Genomic DNA, 25987 nt, shown 5'->3' on the forward strand with positions numbered 1-25987 from the left:
AGAAAGCAACAGAGGAAATATCAGTGTCCATCAGGGCTTGAAAAGAGAGAGATAGACAGACAGACAGGACAGACAGACAGACAGAGAGAGAGAGACAGAAAAAAAATAAAAAAAAAAAAAAACATTTCTTATTGTGTTGTGGATGTGAATTTACAAAGAGCCCAACCACTTTGGCTCTCACTCTGAGCGGACTTAACGAGACCCGGACGAGCTCCTGGAGCCGTGCGTGGAGGAGTGGAGACGAGGAGGGCAGTGGGATTTAGAGTGCCAGGGATGACAGGAGGGCATCAGGAGAGCTGGCAGGCAGGAGCCCGTCTCATATAAGAGGTAATGTGCCCGCGGGCCACTCTGTGTTTGTGTTTTGCCAGCTCAGTGCCCACAGGCAGCGCCGGCCGGGGCTTTTGTTACTGGGGCTGCAGAGACTGCTGAAGAGGCTGGTAATGAGCCTCTGTTTCTCTCTTTATCTCCCTCTCTCTCTCCCCTCTCTCTTTCTCTCTATCTCTCTCTCTCTTTTCTCTCTCTCTCTCTATCTATTTATATCTCATTCTCATTCTCTCTCATTGTTTCACTCTGCTCTCTCTCTCTCTCCCTTTATCACATTCTTATTCTTTCTCACTGTTTCACTCTGCCTCTGAGCTGACCTGTCTCTCTCTCTCTGTCTATCTCTCTCTCCATCTCTATCTCATTCTCTCTCACTGTTTCACTCTGCCCTCTGCCCTCTCTCTCTCCTGCTACCTTCAGGGCGTCGGATTCACTCTCCACTTAGCATGTTGTGCTGCTCTGTGCTTCTATTGTGCTGTCTACATATTTGCAGCGTAGGCTGAGCTAATGTAAACTGGTGGTGACAGGTAGAAATATCATGAGGTCATTGAACTGAACTGGTTCTGTTTTGTAATGGTTCCTCGAACGTGTATTTGTTCTAAGGCTATTCCTTGACACAGATATGGTGGCTATTATTTATTACCAGCTATCTATGCTGGGTAACTGTGATCAATCTGTTACATAGACCGCTAGACAGATCGATTGGATAAGTAAGATGTCTGTGCTACTTCTTTGTCCGAGTGATTGTTTAATGACTGATTCTGGGTCTGGATCAGGCTCATATTGTGTGCCAGTAGCACAGATAAGGTCACGGCCTGTTCTGTTTCAGAGTCAGCCACTCGGTGGGGATTTTAGTGGGAAAGATGTAGCTGTCAGGACAGCATGTCAATGCCCTGGCCTCCCCGCCTCATCCTGACTCATTACCAGAGGACAGTTTCTGATGAGCCTGTCTGTTGCAGATGAGGGCTGCTATTGATTGGCAGAGGGCTACATGTTGCGTGGGATTCCCTGATAAACGAATTTGTCTGGGTTAATCAGGACTGGCTGTTGATTGATGCTCAGCTCATCCGGATGTTTTATGAATTTATTTTGTGAATCACTTCACTGAGAAATTTTAGATAATATTATATTGCTGAAGATATTGTAGAAGGACTTTTGATATTGTGATGTGTGTGTGTTGGGCTCTGTGTGTGTGTGCATGTGTGTGTGTGTGTGTGTGTGTGTGTGTGTGTGTGTGTGTGTGTGTGTGTGTATTCCTGTGGGGGTCTTACCTTGCGTGTCAGTGTGTCAAATGTGTTCTGATGTCTATGTTTATTGCTTGGCTCTTGTCATCCTTTCTCCCTGGATTTACCCTGAACCCCCATCAGCAGAACAGCAAGCCTTTTGTGTCAGCTGTTCAGTGCTGTCATTCAATGTACTCAATGCACACACACACACACACACACACACAAAACAATCTCTTACTTTTTTGTTTTTGTCTTTGTCTCGTTCTATAGATACCATGCTAGTACTCATCTCTATTCTTGTCCATCATCTCTCTCTCTCTTTCTCTCTCTCTCCCTCTCTCCCTTGTAGACATTGGAAGAGGGCGGTGATGACATCTCTATCGCTCCTTTCTGTGATTGCTGCACTCAGCCATGTATTCAGAGTGCCTGTAGTGGCCTGGGCCCTCTCATGACAAAGGCATTATGACGTTGCATAAGAACCTTCATGCTGCTGATTGTGGACATGCGAGAGGGGGTAGTGCACAGGCAAGGAATTGTAATGGCCCAACATACAAAGAAGAGAGAGAGAGAGAGAAAATACAGAGTTAGAGACAGAGTTAGAGAGAGAGAGAAAGAGAGAGAGTACAACAGCAAGTGCACAAGGGAGGGGGAGAGAAAGAAGAAAAAAAAAGACACACAGCGCAAGAGAAACAGATAGTGATAGATAGAAAGAAAAGCCAGTGAATGTGAGAGAAGAGGAGAGATTGAGGCCTTTGTGTGGAGACTGGCCAGGAGGAAGGGAGGTTAATGCACTGGTGTTCAGTAGCACAGCAGCATAATGGACCCTAGTCTGGCTTTTCAAATATCAGAGCAAATATTTGGACTGAAACTACCACCATTCCCAACACCACCCTCAGCCCCCACCCTCTCGCCCCCACCCAACCCATTTCCAGGGTAGGCAGACAGAATCATTTTTTTTTTCTGTAGACCAACCACTGCATGCATTTTCCCATCGGCTTTAAGTGGTTTTTATAAAATGACAAAAATGCACCCAGAAAAAAGGGATAAATTCATTGTACAGAAGTATATTTACACTATTGTGTTATGAAAAAAGAGCCATACATGTGATTTGGTTAATTAAAAACAGGATGACCCCACTAATGACTCAGGAGAATTCACGAAAGGTTTTTGCATAAAATATGCAACTAACACGACAGTGTGTCTGCGTATATGAGGGTAATTGGGGACATGTTTGTGTGTGAGGCTGTTTGTGTGTGTGTGTGTGTATGTGGAGGGGGACTATTTAGTTATGTGTGTCGGCATGACAGTGAGTTGCTAAGTGTTTTGTGTGTGTTGTATGTGTGTGTGTGTGTGTGTGTTGTGTGTGTGTGTGTGTGTGTGTGTGTGTGTGTGTGTGTGTGTGTGTGTTTGTGTTTGTGCTTGTGCATATGTGCATGTATTTCTGCATTTGTGCACTTGTGCTTGTTTGAGTTTTGTTTGTATGTTCCTGTGGGGGTGGAGTGTTTGTGTGTGTGTGGGGGTGTTTGTGCACGTCTGGATGTGTGTGTGTGTGTGTGTGTGTGTGTGTGTGTGTGTGTGTGTGTGTGTGTGTGTGTGTGTGTGTGTGTGTGTATGTGCTTGTGTGTGTGTGTGTGTGTGTGTGTGTGTGTGTGCATGTGTGTGTGTGTGTGTGTGTGTGTGTGTGTGTGTGTGTGTGTGTGTGTGTGTGTGTGTTTGTGTGTGTGTGTGTGTGTGTACTGGCACTGCCCCCCTCCATCTGCCATGGCTCTCTCCCCATCCTCCCCTTGCAGGATGCACCAGAGAGGCTGCTGCCATCACTGGGTAAAGCTCCAGAGCTCCTTTTACAAACTTACGTCTTCAGAGGAACTCTTCAGAAACCCTCCAAATGTGTTGATAAGCTTTATTTACACAAATGACCGGGCAGCATGACATGTTTGGTTTTGGCGGGCAAGACCTGCTTAAAAGTATTGCTGCTGTGAGATGCACCTGCTTCCATCTGTAAGTGCCCACTGCTGTGCAACTGTTGCTTAAGAACACAAAGAAATAAAAGATAAAATGAAGACAGCATTAAGTCATGAGTTTAAAAAGACCTCATCTAGCCTAAACAGATCATGAAATTCAACATGGAGTCAACTTCTGCAAAATGTATGGAAAGCTCTGACAATTTATATGCAAATTACTTCAATATTACATCTAATATCATTCATGTTATCCACACTGTTCATGTTGAATCACTGGTATCAGAAGGGCAGATAATGTAAACCTAAAGGCACAACAAAAATGTGTACAATAAAAGTGTATTGGTTTAAGCCTGCCCACTTGCCAAACACTCCGTCATCATGCCAAACAGAACATCGGAATTTACCCCAGAGTAACGGTCAGCGGGGTCGAATGATAGCGATTGCAGATGCTTGATGGCCAATTTAGAGACTGACTCATGGCCATCCCAGAGGCCATCGCCTCTCAGCGTACATGTTTATTTATTTATTTCCCAAAAGCTGTTGTGCCTTTTACATAACAAGAGATTTAGCACAGAGGGTGATGACTCTGCCCCTGCCTTTTGGCGTTAATCTCCTCTTTCCTGTCGTGTTTGTGTCAACACACTCTTAAGCCGAGCTCCCCGGACCCTGAGTGGCCACGGGCCACTGGAGCCGTCCAGAAGCTGCTGGACCGTCCCATGGATGGAGTGAGAAATGGGCCAGCTCGGAAAAGAAAATGGCTTACATTTTTAAAAAAGTAAAAAGAACGGACCTGTCCCTTTTATTTTTGGGTCGTTTGCCCAGAGCTGGGAACATGTGTCCTGTTCCTGTCTGGTGGTCATCAAGTATGAGGGTTTGCCCCTGAAGGGACACTCGTCACAGACAGTCTAAGGTCTGGTCAAGACTTATGCAGATGGAGAAAGGAAAAAAAGAACATGTGCTCTCTGAATGGACTTTGCAAGATTGTTTGCAAGAACACTAAACGCATCAAAGAGCGTTCTATCAGTAGGTCTTCTTATCAGAGTCTTCAGCTGAGCAAATCTGTGGATCAGATGGAGCTGGGTTTTTCAAAGATCTGAGGAGATTCCCGAAGCCCTTTGCTTAGCGATGACGTAATCTGGTGGCTTTTAGCTGTAGATCACTGGGTGACATGGTAATCAGATTGATACAGACTGATAACCTTCATGCACACCTTAATCAGGCTGATGACACCCTGATGTTTCCTGGCATTGCCCAAAAGGATACATGTGATTCACATGTTTATTTTTCTCCTGGCTACCTCTCTCTCACTGCTCTCTGTGCACGTCCCTAAAGTGTCTGTTTCTTCTCGAGATCCAGTTGATTTTATGTGCTGTGTGTAGCTAGACTCAAAGCTGTGTGTGTGTGTTTGTTTGTAAGCGTGAAGTGTATGTGTATATGTGCCGACTGGGCAGGCTGGGCAGTGGCGTTTCCCAGCGCCGGTCAGTCAGTCAGTCAGTGTCTCATGGGGAATCAGCCATTGCTGATGCTGTCAGCCTCACTTCCATGCATAATGCACGTTTACACAGATGCTTTTTGGTTTCTGTCATGGAACATTATACACTCCATGAGTATGCGTGTAAGCAGCACTCCTCATTGCCCCTGCGTAGGTGCGCTTCACCAGCGCCATTCATTTGTGTTAAGCGGCATTCAGCGTTGAACTCTTCAACATTCCGCTGCCCACTCTTTTTGTCTAAGTTGTTTAACAGAGGGGAGATGGTGGATCATTTTTGAGGTCAAAGTGTCTCTTTATATTGTCAAGGACAGAAATGCAGTTAAAAAGAAATATGTGTGGCAGAGTGTCCTCTTCCTGTATCCTTTAAGCCTTTTGGTGGAATTTCTTTGTAGTTTTCCATCTCTGTTGACGGGATTAGAAAATTTCAATGAATGCCAGCAAGTTCCATTTCTCAAATTCAGCCAAGGGTCACTCCTTATAGCTTTCTGCTGCCTCCCTTCACTGGTCCACATCAAACTCCTCTACAAGCTTGAGTTGGTTCTTGTCAGCGTTTCACCCTCTTACACACATACACAAACACACACAAACACACACACACACACACACACACACACACACACACACACACACACACACACACAAACACAGACACACACACAAACACACAGACACACATCCATACCTCTTACAATGACTGGTCCTGGCTGGTGTCCATAATCCACATGTACTGGCACACTCTGTGAGGTTGGTGAATATTTATAGTCTGCAAGTGTGTTCCGAGGCTGCCAGCTTATTTCCCCTCCATGTTGATGTAAGCGCACCGAGAAGCTGGCAGAGCGCGTCGGAGAGGGTGCTGTCTGACGAGTAGTGACAGGAACTAGGAACTGGGAGTTGAGGAAGAGACAATGCCACCGCAAACACTGCAACAGGCTAAACAAGGACTCTAAATGATGAAAAATTGCTTCGTTTTGGTCGCTGCCATTACTAGAAGTCCCATTGTTAGCATATCCGCCGCCAACAATGGTAACTGGGGTAATTAGAATAAGCATGGCTCAAAGCTCACAGTGTGTGTGTGTGTGTGTGTGTGTTTTTTCTTTTTTGCGAACGTTGTCACTGCTTTGTCTGAGGGGGGTAAATACCCAAGTCTTCCCGTTGGAAAAACCAACTTGGGCCCGAGGACTTGTTCTAAAGGCAGCGTTTACAATCACTGCCACTTTTGAGATGTGCATACATTAGCGGGCGTGCCATAAACAGACGTTTACTGTACGCCCCCCATGCCGCGTCTGAAGGGCCAGGGCGAGGGGAGGTGCGCGGAGGAGACCCGGAGCAGTCTGGCTGGCTGGCACTGCGCTGCCTCCTGTGGCTCCCGGCATGGAGGGCCCGGAAAATGCTAACCAGACCGCCAAAGAGAAAAGCACCCCAGGTTATCGAGGGATATCTGGGGATCCTCTTTTGTGTGTATGTGGGTCTATTTATATGTATGTGTGTGTGCGTGTGCGTGTGCGTGTGCGTGTGCGTGTGCGTGTGTGTGTGTGTGTGTGTGTGTGTGTGGATGCAGAGGGCAGTCTGGGGCACATTTTTCATGGTAAGCACGTGGGTGTTTGAGTATGTGTAGTTTTCTATGTGCCTGTCTGTGTGTGGGGGAAGATGAGGAGACTGTACATGTGTCTGTGTGTGTCTGCAGTGTGTATATGTGTGTCTGCAGTGTGTATATGTGTGTCTGTGTGTGTCTGCACTGCAGTGTGTATATGTGTGTCTGTGTGTATTCTCCTGTGGTTGGGGTCACTGCTGCAGGCTCCAACTCCGGTCTTGTCAGTGAGTGGAATGTTTGCCAGCGAGACCGTTTTTTTCTCCTGTGTCTGTATGTGCAGCATGTTCACACACAACACAAGTAACTTAATATTTCAGAAATGATGTTGAAATTGACTGATTTGTACTACTATCTTTGTTAGTGTTTTTATTTCTTTTGACTCTTTCTTGGCAATGCAGTCTTTTTAATTCATGCACTTATACATGGCACACATTCTGGGGTGTAGAAATGTTATCAGTGAAACGTCCTGGTTATTGTGTGCAGATGAGCCGTGGCAGTCTCTCTCTGAAGGACTCTCGTGCCGTGTGTGTGTGTGTGTGTGTGTGTGTGTGTGTGTGTGTGTGTGTGTGTGTGTGTGTGTGTGTGTGTGTGTGTGTCTTTGTTCTCTGGCATGCTGCAGGTCCTCTGTCACAGACCCACGGCTGTCGGCTCAAGTACGGGCCATCTCACGGCGGCTCTCGTTCTAAATGGCAGCGGGTGTTCACAAAAAAATCACAAAAGCCCCCCAAAAAAGAGAGGGGAGAAAAAAGGAGACAAAGTGTGTGTGTGTGTGTGTGTGTGTGTGAGAGAGAGAGTTTTTCAGCTCCCCTAAATTAGCTCCAGGGGTGTCTCTTGTCGTTGTTATTGTGGGGCTGATAGATTTCTGAGGGTTTAATTAATGGATTTGTCAGCAGCCGAGCACCCATAGACCCCCTCCCCTTCATCATCACACACACACATGCACACACACACACTTACATACACACACACACACACACTCACACTCACCCCACCCTTTCATCCCACTATCCTACATCTACCCTTCTCTTCTCACACTCACCCCACCCTTTCATCCCACTATCCTACATCTACCCTTCTCTTCACACACACACACACACACACACACACACACATGCTCCTGAGCTGGTTGAATGGCTCAATTCCTCTGGGACTACATTTGCACCTCTCACCCAGTAACAGCACTCATTTTGTGTGTGTGCGCATGTGTGTGTGCACCCATGTGTAGGCTTGTTTGTGTGTGTGTGTATGTGTGTGTGTGTGTATGTGTGTGTGTGTGTGTACATGAAGGGGGGAGCTCTCTCGTGTCTCAGGAGGAGGGGATGCGCCTGGTGAGACCCCACCAGGAGCAGCAGAATGTCTTTAATCACCACGGTAACCCCAGGCAGATGGGCCGATATCAGCAAATTAGGCCCAGCAGCTATTGGTCCCCTTCTCCTCCGGCGAGCGCCAGTCATCTTGCCCAGCCGATTACCACTCATTGATTCCTCCTTTTGTTTGGCACCAGATGATCCAAAGCTCAGTATTCATGGCTCTGTGTTACCCTCAATCAGAGCTCTTTAGCTCATTCACAGGTGAAATTGGCAGCCCAATCTTTAAACAAAGACAAGCATCGATGTAAAGGATAGAACCATATTCAGTGTACAACTTTCAATGTAAAGCTTGATGCACAGCTGTGGCGTCAAGGGAAATTAAATATTGATAGATAGCCTGTTGTTGACATCGCTGTTTCGTATAGCACGCATGCATGCAATGCTGTCTTTACGAGTCGTGTGGAAATACAGACTGACAATGCTGAAGCTGCGTTTCTACGTCCGCTCTTTGCCCGTCTGTCTGTTTCTCTCTTTGTCTTCTTCGCACGACTCAGCGGGCCAGACTCCGGGTGACAGCTGATGTGGTCGCGCGGCTTAACTTAACCGGACACTCGACTCCGCAATCACTCGTTCACCAGTTGAGCATATACAAATGCACGAGTGAGAAAATCTCACGGCTCATTTTTTTTTATATCGAGTCGAGTTTATCAGTTTGTGAGCCTGAGTTTGTGAGTGAAATGTTTGTTTTTGTTCTGTTTGTTTCAAACCAGAGACCTGTCTGTATTGGTTATGTGTCTCTAATGTTTGTGAAATTTGATCTGAATCTTGCTTAAAAGGCGAGTTTCTGGCTACCCTCACCACACGCAGGCACACCCTCCCCCTAATGCATGGCTCGGCTAATAGGGAGAAGCATCTCTGCTCTCATACCCTCTAGGGCCTTACTCTCCCTCCTCCTCCTCCTCCCCCTACCCCCAGTGTGATGCTGTTGCTAAGGAGCCATGGCGACGAGTTCCGTAACCATGGGCCGAGGTGAATCCTGGGGTGAGGAGAAGCCTGGCGTAGGCGAAAAACCCAAACAACCCCAACCCCTGAAACACACACACACACACAGTACACATACACTTACTTACTTACTTACACACACGCACACACACACACACACACACACACACACACACACACACGCTGTACACACACACACACACACACACACACACACACACACACACACACACACACACACACACACTGTACACCTATACTTACACAAACACACACCCGCAGACACATACATACTGTACACATACACTCACACACAGACACACACACACAAGCACACACACACACGCATCAAAACAAAACATTAACAGGCGTTGTGTTCCCCTCCCCATAGAGTTAGCCAAAGGAGGTCCAGTAGAGATGGAGGAGGGGGAGAGTGATAGACAGGGAGAAGCGAAAGCAGACAGTCGTGGAAAGGTAAAGTGATTGCAGAGAGCTCCTGTGCAGACGCAGACAAAGAACACACAGGAGGCAGGAGCTTTTCCTTGCTCTGATTTTCCTCCTTCTTCTTTCTATCTTTTTCCCTTTTTTTTGTAGCTAGCTCTCTAATGGAGCCGCGGTAATCTGTGCCTGCAGTAGGCAGGCTTACCATCTCCTTCCCCTCTGCCTGGAGACCTGAGTTTTATACGCTTGGCTGATCCCGGTCCCCCTGTTCCCCCAACTCCTGTCCTCTGTGACTCTCTCTACACACACACTCACACACACACACACACACATAAAGAGCCTCCGTTAGATGGGATTAAGTTAACGAAACAAACCGTGTTCAGCGGAGAGACTCGCTCTCCTATCACAGGATTACAGGGTCAAGACAGACCTCACCCTTCCTGGCGATATGGAGATAGAGAGATAGAGAGAGAGAGGAGAGAAAGAGAGGAGAGAGAGAGAGGAGAGCAGGGCTGCCTTTTTGTCTAAGCCCACGTGCTCTGACTGGAGCCTCAGCCATCAGCGCTGCTTTTGTGGATTAGCTCCAGTAAACCTCCAGGTGTGGTTCTCCCAGCTGCAGTTGGCAGCAATTATGGCCGAGCATCCCCCCTCTTTCGAACACACCTCCCTGATGGGACTGTTCGCTCCATCAAGCAGCTCCCTCTCACCTTTGTTTGTTATCCTACCCCCCACTCCCCTCCCCGCTTCTGACATCTCCCAGCCAGTAGGGAGGGGTGAGCCCAAATTGGTGTGCGCTCGACTGGGGTTTGATTGAGAGAGATGATGGGCTGTGTACAGTGTATGTGGCACCGCACGTCGTCGGGCTCTGGCTTCACTGGCTTTTCATCTCAGCTTCTCGCTGCCGTATGCCCTCCGCAGAAGAGACCAGTGGAGGAGGAAGGGCTTTGTTGTTCGCTTTCTGATCCTCTTTCAAAGGGTCGTCTGGCCATTGGCTACACAAACAGAAAAGGCCTTCTTCAGAATACCATATCTTAACAGCGAGTGTCTTTATCATATTCAAAGACCTCCTCCTGTAGCAGAAAAAGGGAATATACAATGAGTTTGAATCATATTAAACCAATGTTATACACCCATATTTCTATTAATTTCTTTTGGGAACCTCACTAATGGATAAATCATTGAATCAGCCATATACCTTTATTAATCATGTACAAACAAAATAGCTATACCCTAAATCATTGTTAATAATACAACTCTGTTATATCATACTCTATCATAAAATAGCACTGTACATGGAGTAAGTTGACCATATTTGATCTTCTACATATCATATAGTTGTTATGTCATACAGTATATTTGCAATCACATGTAGAAGAAAAAAAGTAGCAATATGATTATGCTTTTTTATGACTGACATTTTTGGATCTCATTTGAATGTCATCAAATTGAAAATTCTTCTAATTTCCTGTAATCGTGTTTGATCACTAGATAAGCATAGTTTAATTACATGAATTATTATTATCAGCAGTCTTAGGGAAATCACTGCCTAGCTGTAGTGTAATTACCAGTTTAAACATTTGGTCTGTGCTTGTTCCTCTAGCACACACACACACACACACACACACACACACACACACACACACTAACTGAATTATAGAAGATAGGTTTTAATAAAAGGATGTCCTCCTGATGATACATATTACATGAGTTCCTACATGTGCAAGGCATGCCAAGACAAATTTTCAGTGGTAATGGAAATTAGGGGAGAAATTCAATAAAAACGTTACGTAGGAGATCTTTTGTCAAATAACATGTGACTTGCGGCATTTAATATTCCGCTAATCTGACTGGCAACTCCCAGCCTCAACCCCCCCCCCCCCCTCCAATTTTAGTCCCATTGACATGTGACGTGTGGTTATCTACCTAATATTGGGCTCGTAATTGGGCTCAGATGCAAAAAGAAGCACATGTTTTGAAGGTCAGAGAGAGAAGGGTAGTGTTTGGGATGGAGCTGTTTAATATTTCAGGGGAAGGCCAGGGTGTTTGGGTTTGACCTGCAGCAGAGGGCTGAAGAGCAAACCCCTTTGAAAAGGTGCCAGAGGTTTCGCCCCTGTCTCCACAGAGACAAGGAACCAATGAGGTGCACGGCTCCTTGTTGTGTGAAGAGACTAAAAGACTCTAATCACCCACACACACACACACACACACTGTCAGCCCCTCTTCAAGCTCACGCACCAGTTCAGCAGGGAAGCATCTGACTTCTCATCTGTTGGTGCAAAAAGCCTATTAAGAGTCGTGATTAAAAAGAAATGTCTTCCCTCAGTTCATTTTTCAAGTGGTGCACGTCTTTATTGTTCAGTGGCACGGTATGGCACGCAGCTCAGGCTTTTGGTGGATTATGCATGATGTTGTAGCTGCACCGTGGGCGACCCAGATCTGTTCCTCACCGCCCCCTTCCACAGGAATCCTGCTCGTGTAGCGCAGGTCGGCTGATCTCGGATCAGTGAGCCCACGCCGTTCTCCTTTAGCCGGTGACATGTGAGGACTGGGCAGAGAGACGCGATCCGAAGCAGAACTCCTCAATCTGCCCAGACGTGCTCAGACAGCGTGTGAGTCTGGGTGTCTAGAAATCCCGTCTCCACTGCTTTCCAGGGTTTTTTGTTCTATTTCTGCACTGCTGTGTGTGTATGTGTGTGTAGTCTGTATGTGCGGGATATGTGTGTGTGGGTGTGTGTGTGGATAGCTCCAGGTATCCAGCAGTTGGACAGTTAATTTATGTATGCTGATGGGGGGGAAAGCCACGATGGCAGACGCACTGGAGGAAGAAGAGAGGAAGTGTGGTGCGCTCTGGGACAAGCAGCCATTGATTTATTCGTTGTGGAGCCAGGCACTTCCTGTAACCCCCAGCCAGCCCCACCACACACACACATGCACATGCGCATACAACCCCCCCTACCACACATCCAAACACACACACACAGACACATGTACGCACATACACATGCCCTTGGGCCTGAATGGGAGTTGTTTCTACACACACACACACACACACACACATACACACTTTCATCGTGCTGCCCTCTTCCTCTCCTCTCTTTCTTCTCCCCCCACTCTATCTTTTCTCTCCTGATTCACCCCCTTCTTCTTCTTGTGTCCCCACATTTCTCTCTCTCTCTCTCTTTCTCTCTATCTCGTTTTCTCTCTGATTAAAAGTAGGTCATGCTGCAACATTGAGCTATTGCTCCTGCCAAGCATGAGCGACGCACCACTGTTCCTTTTCTCTCCTGCCTGCCCCCCATCTTTCCTTTCCTCTGGCCATCCACATGGATCCACCATCTAATCGCCAGTCTGTTTGTTTCTTTCTTGTTTCTTTCCTCCTCCTAACAGAAACAAAAATCGTTTTTTGACACTGAACTCATAAACTCATAAACGGCTAATCCACTCACTCACCAGCTGTTCCCATGGTGACAGCAGCGCGTTGGCAAAACAACATTCGCCGGAGAGGCGGCCACTTAGCCCCGTCCAGTGCTCCCTGACCCCTACACTCTAGTGCTGGTGGACGTATTTACTCACCTCGTGTTGTCCCTCTAATGGACAGAGTTGAAAGGTCATGTCAGGGAGACCAATTTTCTGGGAAGCCAGGCAATGTTTTTGGGAAGTGTGCAGACCCCTCACCGACAACTCCGTTTCCTTGTCATAATTACATTGTATATTAATACAGTTGAAGTGTAACTTAACACCACCAGCCAACTACAGCTACTCTCTATTCCAAAGATTACTTACATTAATATGTGTCTTAAGCATCACATTGATATCTAAGCGTTGACTTCCTTGCGTCTCTTCGCTCGTGTGTGTGTGTGGTTAGAACTGCTAGCCGAGGGGTCTGGCGTCTCGGTGGCGTGATGCATACTGAAACAGATGAGGGACCGTGGGTAAGGAGAGACCGTCCTTCTGACCGAGTCCCCCTCCTCAGCTGATGGCCAGGGCTCAGCTGGTCCAGACTCAGTTCTCTCTCAGCCGGCTCTAGAGCCAACAGGAAACCAGGCCAGTGTCACAGCATGTTGGGTCCTATCAGTGTAATTCTAGAATGCTGTTTATGATGCTACTTATAACACTGCAAGCAGCGTTAAGATGGAAATGGAAGCTGAATTACCAATCTTCTGTCACTTACTGTGTGCTACTTACTGTTCCATTCCACTCAAGTTAGATACATGTTTGAATAAAACACAAAATAAATATACAACTTATTACTGGGGAAATGGGTTGGACTCACACTGTTGTATGTGGCTGACTTAGAGGACCCTCGCTAACCCGAGGCAGGTCCTAAGAGGAGTGAATTAGATTACAGATCGACACAAATTTGATGATGGGCTTTAGATATACCTGCTCACAGATGATTAACTTGGACATGAGAGACACATATGAGTCATTGTTTATGAGGGTTATATAACAATTTTTGACAAAATATACTTAAAACTCCAGAGGCTTCTCCGACATTTCATAGCCCATATAATCTGCTTGCCATGCCTAAATCCCCAACTGTTAACACTTAACACATGAGTAAAGCTTTGTTTCTTGAAGCCTCTTGTCATTATCTAGGGATATGAGTCATTTCAATGAAAGCTTTAATGATGCCCTTAATCTTGTGTTTATTTGGGGGATTCATTAGTGAAATTATTTGAATGAAGATAAGGGTTTTGTGACATGGCGTTCTAAAAGGTCATCTCTTGGATTACTTTACAGTGTGGCTTTCGGGAACATTCAGATTACATATAAGGGTTGTAGGCACACAGTGTGTGTGTGTGTGTGTGTGTGTGTGTGTGTGTGTGTGTGTGTTCTCACACAAGAACACAATGTCTGCCAGATCGTATCCACTGTGTTTCTCTTGTTTCTCCTTTCAGGACACTCTGTTGTCAGTGCTGTCCACAGCTGTTTGCTTTTTCTGAGGTGAACCTAGTGACTCCTTTTGGCATTTGAATGCTGCTCAGGATCAGATCAGAAGCCTTGAATGATCAATTATTTTTAAAATGTATTTATTTATCCTTTGTTTGACCAGGGTAGTCACATTGAAACAAAAGATATTGCTTATCCTATGGTCATCATTTCAATGTGCAGTACAGCTATCCTATCTGTTCATCTTATGTCAATCATCCTACACCCTATGGTATCCTGTACTCTCCCCATCTCTCCTTCACATTATCCGTTACCATACTGGTATCACTGCTATGAGAGGTTTGTGTTTGCAGGAATTGCAGGACAAATCCCTATGCAGTTCAGGACCTTGGACAGTTTCTTTGCCTCACATAAAGTCATTGAACTGTTTTATTTAATGCTCATTGATGGTCTTGGGTTCATTGATATGGGCTAACTATTCCTTTAATATCCTTATAATGTTTGTGTGTGTGTGCGTGTGTGTGTGTGCTTGTATGTGTGTGTGTGTGTGTGTGTGTGTGTGTGTGTGTGTGTGTGTGTGTCTGTGTGTGTGTGTGTGTGTGTGTGTGTCTGTGCGTGTCTGTATGTGTATGTGTATGTGTGCACATGTGTTTTAGGGGGATTAGATGTGAGATTTGATCTTTGGTGAATTTATAGGAGGGCAACAACTGATAGAAGAATCAGTATGGACCTTATCTAATATAATACATATATATATATATATATATATATATATATATATATATATATATATATATATATATATATATATATATATATATATATATATATATATAATAATATAATATCTAATATAATATATATAAATAAATATATATATATTTAATTTATATTTGTCCCATCTCCTTAGCCACTCGCTACCAGCCCCCATTTTAAATATTGTTTTTGCATTGCATGGTATGTGTGCATCATCTGAGTACTATGTGATAGATAAAGACAGAGAGTGTGATTTAACTGTGAGATTGAAGATTGTTGGGTTAGGGGTGGCAACCCCTCACTGCTGCCTCAGTGTGTGTGTGTGTGTGAGGGGGTTGACTCACACTTCAGCAAGTAGGGCTGCTGTGACCCAAGGCACTTGTGCACTTCACCTAAAAACACACTGGCCTGTGTACACATCTGCATCCTCGCTAATAAATCTGACCATCTGCACCTATGTAATCAAAACATATTAGAACATCTGATGTATACTAGGACACAGGAAATGAACTAGAAACGTACTGGAATGGGTACATGTTCAGGGAGAAGGAGAAGGTGAATCATTATTGGGCACTGCAATCTGACCAGCTTGGCTTTTTTTTTTTATCTGTCTGTCCTTGACCGCTGGCTATGATACAGCAAGCCAACAAGCTGGCCCTGAGACACACAGATGTTTGATTTGCATCACCCATGCAGCACGAGTCCATTTGCATTAACTAGATCATTCCCATGTAGTGAGAAACTCAGCTATAGATGCTAGCTAACTGCAGAACAAAGGACAAGACATTAAGGCCATGATAACGACACTGATATTATTCACTCGCGTTCTGTTGTACAGCCATTGTGTGGGTGGTTTTCCAGCTTTTTAAACATGGCATCAAGCAAACAAATGTGGCCTTGGCAGGCCGCGTGGCTGAGGTCCCATCTGGGTTAAGATGTCTGCCAACAGAAGCCACGCTGGTGGGGTCTCATATGCCATGGCTGCTTCAGATCTGTGTGCTACGGTGTGCACACTGCTAGAGTGTCTAGTAATATGAGGCTGTTCACAGATATCAACATGGCTATGTACGCTTGCATTTGAACTGCCTGAATGCTAACCACTGATTTGAATTCATTTCAATGAATGGCACCATTGTTGTAGACAGAAAGAATATTCCTGATTTGCATTTGCAAATCGCTAATGTTTGCTCTGCCTGTTGCTGTAACCACAAAGTCAGAATGCACTCATTTTTATGAACCAGACACTGATATAGGGAAGTTGTTTGCTTTGGCTATTTATTTTATTTTTATTTAAGGTTTATTTAGACATGGACCGTGCACATTAATGAACATAAAAATGTAAATGCGCCAGAATTATCCAAAATGGCTATTTTGCATCTATTGTCCTTGGGCCGATGTTAACAGGCCAGATGTGCCTAAAAGAAACTCTACAAACATCACTGCAGACCTAAAAGATAAAATCAACTCCCATCTTGTTTTTTTCAGCCATCAATGTTGTTATATATTTTCATTCTCACAATGTTGTAAATTAAAGTCTTCTTATTAGCTTTAACCACCATTTGTGTGTTGACATCCATTGTGCTCAAAGCCTCCAGCATTGTGCAGCCTATTGACCCTGGCTCTGTCCTCTCCCCACAGGCCTCTGAGGTGATTGTCCGCTCCACCACTAAGACTGCCCAAGAGCTCCCAGACACAGCGGTGAGTGAGTCCACTGATCCTGAACACCCCAGCGGTTGGCACATACAGTAAGCCCATAGCCTCAGACACCCCAGTGCTTGTTGGCGTGAGTTCATGGCCCTGGCTTGTGTGACCCACATTTACAGGCTTTTTATGTCGCCACACTTCAGATCCACAGTCTCGAGAGCAAGCAGATTATTTATTTCCATTTCAGGCCATTATTACATAACTCAAGCTCTGACATCCTCCCCTGGGCTGATGCCTGATTTGGGGCGATACATTAGCTCCCTACTACCAGATTTGGTGTGTGTGTGTGTGTGTGTGTGTGTGTGTGTGTGGTTATGTGTGTGTGTGTATATGTGTGTGTGTGTGTGTGTGTGTGTGTGTGTGTGTGTTGTGTGTGTGTGTGTGTGTGTGTGTGTGTGTGTGTGTGTGTGTGTGTGTGTGTGTGTGTGTGTGTGTGTGTGTAAACTAGGCCTTTGCATAAGAGTAGAGCTATAGCACCGGAGCATCCCACAAGATGTTATTGCGATTCACAGAGCATTTGAACGTTCAGGTAATGTTCTTGTATTTCGCATGAATTATGTAGGCTACGCTCCTATACATTCTGCTTATGCTGGCATATGCGTGTGCATTTTTCCATGTGAAGTGCACCCAGAGATATGCATGTGTGTCTGCATGCCTTGGCATGTGTGTGTGGATGGGCATGGATACGCATGGATCATCCCATATGTAGTCCTGGGTGTGTCTGTGCATACATTTGTATTTATCTGCATATGGGAATGTATGTGCATACGCGCGTGCGTGTGTGTGAGTGTGTGTGTGCATGTGCGCGTGTGTGTGTGTGTGTGCGTGTGTGTGCGTGTGCGTGCGTGTGTGTGTGTGTGTGTGTGTGTGTGTGTGTGTGTGTGTGTGTGTGTGTGTGTGTGCGTGTATGATGTATGAGTGTGCGAATTAAGCCCACTCCCCTCGCGGCCCCTCCCTCCAGCTCAGTATAGAGGGTGGCGGTGGTGAGGGGGCATTGATGGCCTGTGAACACTAGTGAACACTGGAGGGGAGGGGGGAGGGCATATAGCGGTGTGTGTCTGGGGCTCTGAGCTCTAAGGCCTGGCACTGCAGAGGGTAATTGACTGTGATGGGCGTGAGGGGTATTTATAGATCGGGAGCTATGGGTGCGGGATGTGGCAGAGGGCTGTGTGTGTGTGTGTGTGTGTGTGTGTATGTGTGTGTGTGAGGGAGGGGGTTGTACTGAGGGGGAGCTTGTCATTGCCTGAGGCGATGCCAGTGTCAGCTGAATAGAGAGATAGGGAAGGAGAGCAAGAGAGAACAAGATGGAGGAAGGGAAGAAGGAAAGGAGAAGAGGAGAAACTCAGCCCTGCTCGAGGGCACAGTGCCCCCGCTGGCATCTCCCACCCCTCCATGTTGTCATCACCCGGGGCATCTAGGCGTTTCCACCGTGCCAGTCTTGTTTGCCTGTGTCGTCTGTGTGCATCATTAACCCCTTTTAGCACGCAGCCCTTCCTCACCCCCTGCCGGAACACCTCTGGGGACACATGCCCCCAAATCCCCTAGTCTTAGTCCACTTCTTACTCCTCCTCCTTCTTTTTTTCACTCTCTCATTTTTTGCCTTATTATCACACTTTGCCTCTTCTGTTTGAACGCAAATGACGGGGAGCTTTGTACAATAAGATGGAATTATTGTCATTGTTGTGTAACAATGATCCTAAACATGCTGTATCTGAGACTCCTTTATGTTTGACATGCAGTCTCCAATGAAATGGGAGAGACTAGATACAGTATGTTAGATAATAGAGGATTGAACTAACATCCAGTGTATTATAGCCTGGACATACCCAAACAAACTTTTGGCAAATTTGGAATTTGCCCTGCAGGTCCGTCTGGCCAAGAGGCTATTGAAACCCATTTCTAATGTCCCTAAAACATGGGCACACAAATACAATTGCTGATCCGGCATGGACGTGTATTTTTTTAAAACTGTGTAAAACAACTGCATTTAAAACCTTTGTTTACGAGATTGCTACACTGGAACAATTTGGTAAGAGTTTAATATACGAATTTAAGTTTAATTTCATTGCTAGTTACGCCCCTGCTGGAAGTTATAAATCAATGAACCTTTTCCAGACCAACTCTCAACTGAGAAGGGTCTGGTGTCAACAAGGCTAAGTGTATTAGAGTGAAAGAACTGAAACCGTGTCAAAATACAGTAGCAAGAGTGCTTTATTCTAAAACAGAAAGATGACTGAAATATACCGTAATATCCTGCTTATCAACCAAGGTTATACATTACATTTCCAAAGGTTCTTCAGTTATGAGGTTAATTAGGGGTGTGCCATACATGGGAATGCATTTATTTTCTTCATTGTTCTCTCTGATTCATTGGGCACTGCGGTTAATACACAAAGGTGGTCAATACCAAAATCAAAAATTAATATAATTTATTAAGTTTCTACTCTCCATAAAACACTGTCATGCAGCGTATACACAATATGGCTAATGCACAGGAAATGACTGTAGTCCTCAAGGAACTCAGAACTCAAATGGTGGTCCATATGCTGGATCCTGAGGTATCATGGACAAGCCTAAATGAGACCCAAGCCTTTTCAGAATGAAACCAATTCAGCATATGCACACTTGAAAAGTCGTAGGTAATTTGTCATAATGCATTATGGCCTCTTTCATGCTAATATTTCAGGTCACGGCTGGAGATTAACGTCCCTATAATAATCATAATTATTCATTCACAATTGTGCCGTAATAAATGGGTGCATAGTTGCCCGTCTGTAGTGCTGGAGCTGGAGTCTGATGACCTGCTGCAGCTGGTGGAGAGTGTGTCTGTGTGACAGCTGCATGCGGCACAGCGTCCTCGGCTGGCCCCCTGTTTGAGCCTGGGCCTGCGTGTGGCTGGGTGTCTGCTGCTCTCCAGCTCCCTCAAGGCGGCCTCCCTGAGGTGGGGTGACTGGTCCGGTGACTGGGTGGGGGGGGTCATGCAATGCACCTCTGTCAGTAGCGCTTAGGCTAACACTGCCCGTGGCCAGCTTGCAGTGCATGTGTGTGTGCATGAATGGGTTTGAGGACATGTGTGTGTGTGTGTTTGTGTGTGCGTGTGTGTGTGTGTATATCTGAGTGCGCAGTAAAGAGTGTGATTTGTTTTTAGTTCAGTTTAATTCAGTGTAATTCATTTGTATAGCAATTGACATTGTTTCAAGGTGCTTTACAGAGTGTGAAACTTTAACCCCTTAGAGCATGGCTCGGCAAAAGGCAGCCCGCAGGCCAAAGATGGCCCGCCAGCAATATTATTTGGCCCGCCAGATTATTCTTGTAGTCCGATTTTTGTCAATAATTTACAAATAGCGTATATACTGTTCCACTCAGACCACGAGTGCTTAAACAAATACGAGAAGGAACAACAGAACGCACTATGATCCGGTCCTTTGATCCCTAGTTCTCTGCCGGCGTGCTTCTGTCTGGAGCAGATAGGCTACCTTGAAGGTGCCACTTCATCTTGTAGTGGCGTTCCTCTCAAACAGTGACAGCATCATTGCAGATCAGACACACAGGCTTTGCATCTGTGAAACCGGGTAAGATGAATGCAAACTTGTCTTTCCATTCCTTTTTATAGGCTCTATTTTCACGGTAAAACTTCCTTCTTTAGACTTTTTGACCAAGACATTTTCTCCCAGCTATCTTATACCTGTACTTATACACTTGCACACTAATATTTATTGTAGGCAAACAATAAACATTGTAACATTGTCATGTCAGGAGGTGGGTGGGTAACATAGACTATCCAAAGTAGTAGCCTAATTTAAATAAGACAGGCCCCGTGTTAAAAGGTCTATCATTGCCAAAAGTACTGTAGCCTAGGCTACACATTTACTATTCACAATATTTAAAGGGGAGATATCCATGGTTAATAAGGTTTTTTTTTCATCAGTTATTTTTTATCCATTCAGATGCATGTTGACTGACAGGTAATCCGGAGCGGGGTTTAAATATTAGCCTATCGTCCGATACTATTTGGGGCAGCCGTGACCTACTGGTTAGGGCTTCGGGCTTGTAACCGAAGGGTTGCCGGTTTGATCCCCGACCCAGTAGGAAATATGTGGACAGGGGAAGTGGTTGAGCACTGCTCTCCCATGCCCACATCCACAGCTGAAGTGCCCTTGAGCAAGGCACCTAACCCGTCACTGCTCCCTGAACGCCACTGTAGCAGGCAGCTCACTGGGTCGGGATAAGTGTGTGCTTCACCTCACTGTGTGCTGAGTGTGTTTCACTAATTCCCGGATTGGGATAAATGCAGAGACCAAATTTCTCTCACGGGATCAAAAGAGTATATATACTTATACTTATACTTATATTTCCTCTGGCCCACCATCTATTGGCTAAGAAAAAAACTGGCCCGCGCCCAAAGTTACTTGCCTACCCCTGCCTTAGAGTGAGCACAATAACAACGTCAAGGAAAAAATCTATGTTAAGGTTTTTAGTGCATGCGTGTCTGTATGCACAATCTATGTGTTTGTTCATGTTTGTTTGTTTGTGTGTGTGTGTGTGTGTGTGTGTGTGTGTGTGTGTGTGTGTGTGTGTGTGTGTGTGTGTGTGCGTGTATGTTTGTGTGAATGAATGTGTGTGTGTATGAATGTGTGTGTGTGTGTGTGTGTGTGTGTGTGTGTGTGTGTGTGTGTGTGTGTGTTTGTGCATGTGTGTGTGTATTTTACTCTCCCGTGTTACTCACGGTGGCTTGCTCTGCGTGCTCGGGGCGAGGCTGTGCTGGTGAGCTCTGCGCCAGGCTCGTTCATCAAAGGCTCCTAGAAGTCACAGTGACCTCAATCTCCCGAGTTTACTCCAGTTCCGCCTGCCCACTGGGAATATATGAATGAATGGACAGATATAAACGTGGTCGCCCGCTCGGGTGGACGAGTCTGGCTTTGTTCCACACCCAATAGCCTCATGTGCACGCAGCCTCGTCAGCCTTGGATCCCTTTGTCAGTGTTTGTGGTGTACACCTGTCAGGAGTGTGTGTGGAGTGTGTGTGTGTGTGGAGTGTGTGTGTGGAGTGTGTGTGAGGGGGTGTGTGTGTGGAGTGTGTGAGGTGTGTGTGTGTGAGGAGTGTGTGTGGAGTGTGTGGCTAGTTTTATGGCCCTGGCCCTCTGTCCCTGTGGAGGAGGCAGAGCCAGGAAGAGGCATGTTCCACTTCCCCCTGGGGCAGATTAGCTTCTTTGTAAGATGGTGTTGGATTGCATGTAAGTGTGTGTATGCTTGTACAGTATGTATGTGTATACTTGTGTCAGTGGGAGAAATGAAAAGTTGTATGTGTGTGGAATGTGTGTGTGTGTGTGTTTGTGTGTGTGTGTGTGCGTGGCTGTGTGCAGGGTGCGTGCGCACGTGTGTGTGTGCCTGTGTGTGTAAATGCATTCCTAAAATAAAAGGAATCCCTTTTGGAGTTTCTGGCTAGCTGGCTCGAGTCAACCCCATACAAAAGCTTCAGTGTTTCCCCACCCTGATCCAACCCATCTCCCTGGACACTGGACACTAGCGAGCCCTAGCGCCTCCGTTGGTCCCTCATAAATCAGTGCTCCCCCCTGGTCTCCTTCCACTGCGCCCCCCTCTCCCCTCCTCTCCTCCCACCCCTCCCAACAGCAGCCCTTGCCCCCAGAGCAGCAGTAGTAGATTAAAGAGCCCTGGGACAGGGTCTTCATTATGGAGCCCCCGCACATCCTCCCTCACATCAGTTAGGCCCAGCTGGAGTTTGTCAGGGCCTTCAAGAGCCTCCCAAGCACTCCGCCTCAATTGGATTAATTAGCATGTTATCTCCAACACAGAGGCCTCATCCTACCCTCATCGCACACCAGGCCAGAATGCTAACCTAAAACAGCTACAAAATAGCTAGAAGGTAATAGTGCAGAACAGTTATTTGCAGTGGATGTAATGGGTGCTAATTAGCCAAGCTAGGGGCCACTGTGGTTAGTCCCATGGGCTGGTTGGTGTGACAGTGTGTGATGGCAGAGAGAGCTGTGGGTGGCTGGAGGGGGTCGTGGTGTTCGGGGTGAGTTCTTCTTGACATGCGGATTGGAAGTAAGATGGCAGCGTTGCTGGTGCAGGGGATGGGCCCGTCTAATCGTATGACACTCCTGCAGACAGCGGGTGTGCTTCAGAGTGTAACGTTACAGGCGGATTTGTGGAGGTTATACCTACCCTCACACACACACACACACACACACACACACACACACACACACACACACACACACACACACTCACAAATATACAGATGCTATCTTGCACACAAGCACACAAGCACACAAACACACACACACACACACACACACACACACACACACACACACACACACACACACACACACACACACACACACACACACATGTATGTGTTGCATGGGTGCATGCATTGGCATATAAACACTGAGAAATGGAATGGGGGAGGGAGGAAAGGAAGCACTTGACTGCTTCAGAGGCTGTGAGTCCTGTGAGGGTCTGAGTGGTGCAGGGCAGCGGCTGCTGGTTTAGGGGGGCAGGTGCAGGTGTCAGAGCCTCGCCCTCTCCCCTGGTTCACTGCATGGTGCCCACTGTCCTGCTCCTCTCTCCCCACAACCAGCCATTTTACTGGGGGGACCTCTGCAGCCCACTGGCCACAGCTCACCGCCTCTGGGGACCGCCAGTGTCAGCTGCACATGTAGGTCATCTAGAAACCTCCACATTAATGCACATACACATACACACACACACACACATACACACACACACACAAACACATACATACACAAACACACACATAAACACTCACACAGACGCACACACACACAAACACACACATAAACACTCACACAGACGCACACACACTCTTGCACACATGCAGTACGTGTGTGCACACACACACACACACACACACACACACACACACACACACACACACACACACAGTCCATGGTACACACACAGGCACATGCATGTTTAATCATGCTACAAATTCACCCACATACGCACATGCCCAGACCCTTTCACCAACATGACATGCAGTCACACACACATGGATACACACAAACACACACGGGCAAAGAGGCACATGGACAAACATACACACACACACACACACACACACACACACACACACACACACACACACACACACACACACACACACACACACACACACACACACATACCACACACACACATACCTGGCCATACAGCCACCTCATGTTCATGGTTGTCGTTGTGACTAAAGCCCATGTGCAATGACTAAAAAACACTGTGTCCTTTTGTGGAGCACATCGACTAGAAACTGCACATGTAGTTTTCCATTGCACCTGGTTGTTACTGTACATTAGATCAGCAGTATTTCCTCAATGTTCCTTTCTGTCAAAGGCATCCTGCTGGACTTTAATCCTAACAGTCTGGTCCTTCTTTTTCCTCTCCTCTGATAGGTCAGAGAGGCCAAAGGTTTGCTGCTGAGCCAATCCGAGACAACGCCAAGACTGGCGGGATCCAATCCGAAGAGAGCGATGTTGAAGCAAGGCGAGGGGGTGGGTCTGGCAACATGGCCACTCTTCTTGCTCTTCCTGAGGACCGTATCATCCATCGAAGTTCCGCTTGATCGTAAGTCCACCACTGACACACTTCGAAGTGGGTCCATAGGCATGGATGCTATTTATGGAGGCAGACATGTTTTATGTATGAACAGTGAAAACATGAGAGCTCGCCATTAGTGAAGGGGAGGCCTCCATATGGCAGAGAGAGAGAGAGAGAGAGAGAGAGAGAGAGAGAGAGAGAGAGAGAGAGAGAGAGAGAGGGGGAATTATCAGCATCTGTTGGGATTGCATTTCTCTTGTGATGCTGTTGATGTTTAGTCTGTCACATGGCTGGCCACATGGTCACATCATGGAGCTGAATTCCTTTGTGCGTGAAGCTCAACATGAGGAGTTTGACAACGCCACATATGCAGTCCAGTGGAGGAGGGGTCGGCATACCATTTTTAATAGGCACACGTGCTCATAAGCACATCCACAGTCTCTCTCATTGTCTCGTTTGTTTTTTTCTTTCTTTCTTTAGTGACAGACAGAAACACACAAGCACACAAACACACACACACACACACACACACACACACACACACACACACACACACACACACACACACACACATGGCCTTTACCCTGAATATATGTAGGCATACATGCTATTAAGGATATCCATAGTCTCTTTTTTTCTGTTTTCTTTCTCTCTGTCGTAACACAGTCACAAACACACAATCACACAAACACACACCCACACACCCTTTGCCCTGAATATGTAGAAAAGTGTTTGAAAATAGCTTGATTGACAGCTGAATAAATAAAAGATGCTGTGCAGTGCCTATTCACTTGTCATTGTTTTCTCTCCATGCAGTGTATAGTGTGTAGTGGAGATGAGATTGATTGTTCCATTGATTCCCAGTAAAGATGAGGAGACAGCAGACCAGTATCCTGTGTAACATTAACATGGTTGCAAGACATTGTTATACTGTAGCAAAGATCCGCTTTAACCCTCTCTGCTTGTAGCCTGGCCTGCATAAAACATGGAGAGAGTATACCTGCACTCACACTTTCACTGTCCTATTCATGTATAAACACTGAGCTCACCAAAGTTGACCTTAAACTCAGATGTGAAATATTATTTAAATAAAATCACAGATATTATCCAATATAAATATAGATAGATAATAAGATATAAATATAAGGGTAGCCAATCCATATCTCCTCTCTCGCTCATTCTCCCTCTCCTCTCTCGCTCATTCTCTCTCTCCTCTCTCGCTTATTCTCTCTCTCCTCTCACTCATTCTCTCTCTCTCCTCTCACACATTCTCTCTCTCTCCTCTCACTCATTCTCTCCTCTCTCACTCATTCTCTCTCCCCTCTCTTGCTCATTCTCTCTCTCCTGTCTCACTCATTCTCTCTCTCCTCTCTCGATCATTCTCCCTCTCCTCTCTCGCTCATTCTCTCTCTCCTCTCTCACTCATTCTCTCTCCCCTCTCTTGTTGTCTCCTCCATGCCCTGTATCTGTATCTGTTTATTCTCCTGTCCCAGCAGACACACAGAGGCTCATTGGTCTGTTTGTCAGAGAGCAGGGGTCTGAGGCAGGGCCAACGCAGACACTGACCCAGAGCAGCTGGGCTGCTGGCTTTCATTGAAGTCCATAAAAGCAGATCCACTCTGACCACTGGCAGCCATTAATGTGATTGTCTTGAGCTCGGTCCACCGCTCCCTGTTATTGTATTTGTCTTTCTATATCTCCTCCACCCT

At 46.2% G+C, this 25987-nt stretch overlaps 1 protein-coding gene across 18 annotated transcripts in view; it reads left to right on the forward strand.

Annotated features, from left to right (window-relative positions):
- nfasca (neurofascin homolog (chicken) a) overlaps window positions 1-25987 on the forward strand; it is an 84472-nt gene that overhangs the window by 21672 nt on the left and 36813 nt on the right. For 15 of the 18 annotated variants that reach the window (XR_007194760.1, XM_048254103.1, XM_048254107.1 and 12 more), the window contains exons 2-3: window positions 16632-16691; window positions 24134-24305. Coding sequence is in view for 17 of the 18 variants with exons in the window: in XM_048254103.1 (XP_048110060.1) it covers window positions 24212-24305 (94 nt within the window). In the remaining variant the exon portion in view is untranslated. Of the gene's footprint in view, window positions 1-118; window positions 328-16631; window positions 16739-20122; window positions 20270-24133; window positions 24306-25987 lie in introns of those variants that run through there. The other 3 variants (XM_048254104.1, XM_048254105.1, XM_048254106.1) reach the window with 3 other exon arrangements.

This window comes from Alosa alosa, chromosome 10 (genome assembly GCF_017589495.1).
Source record: "Alosa alosa isolate M-15738 ecotype Scorff River chromosome 10, AALO_Geno_1.1, whole genome shotgun sequence".
NCBI classification, from domain to species: Eukaryota; Metazoa; Chordata; class Actinopteri; order Clupeiformes; family Clupeidae; genus Alosa; species Alosa alosa.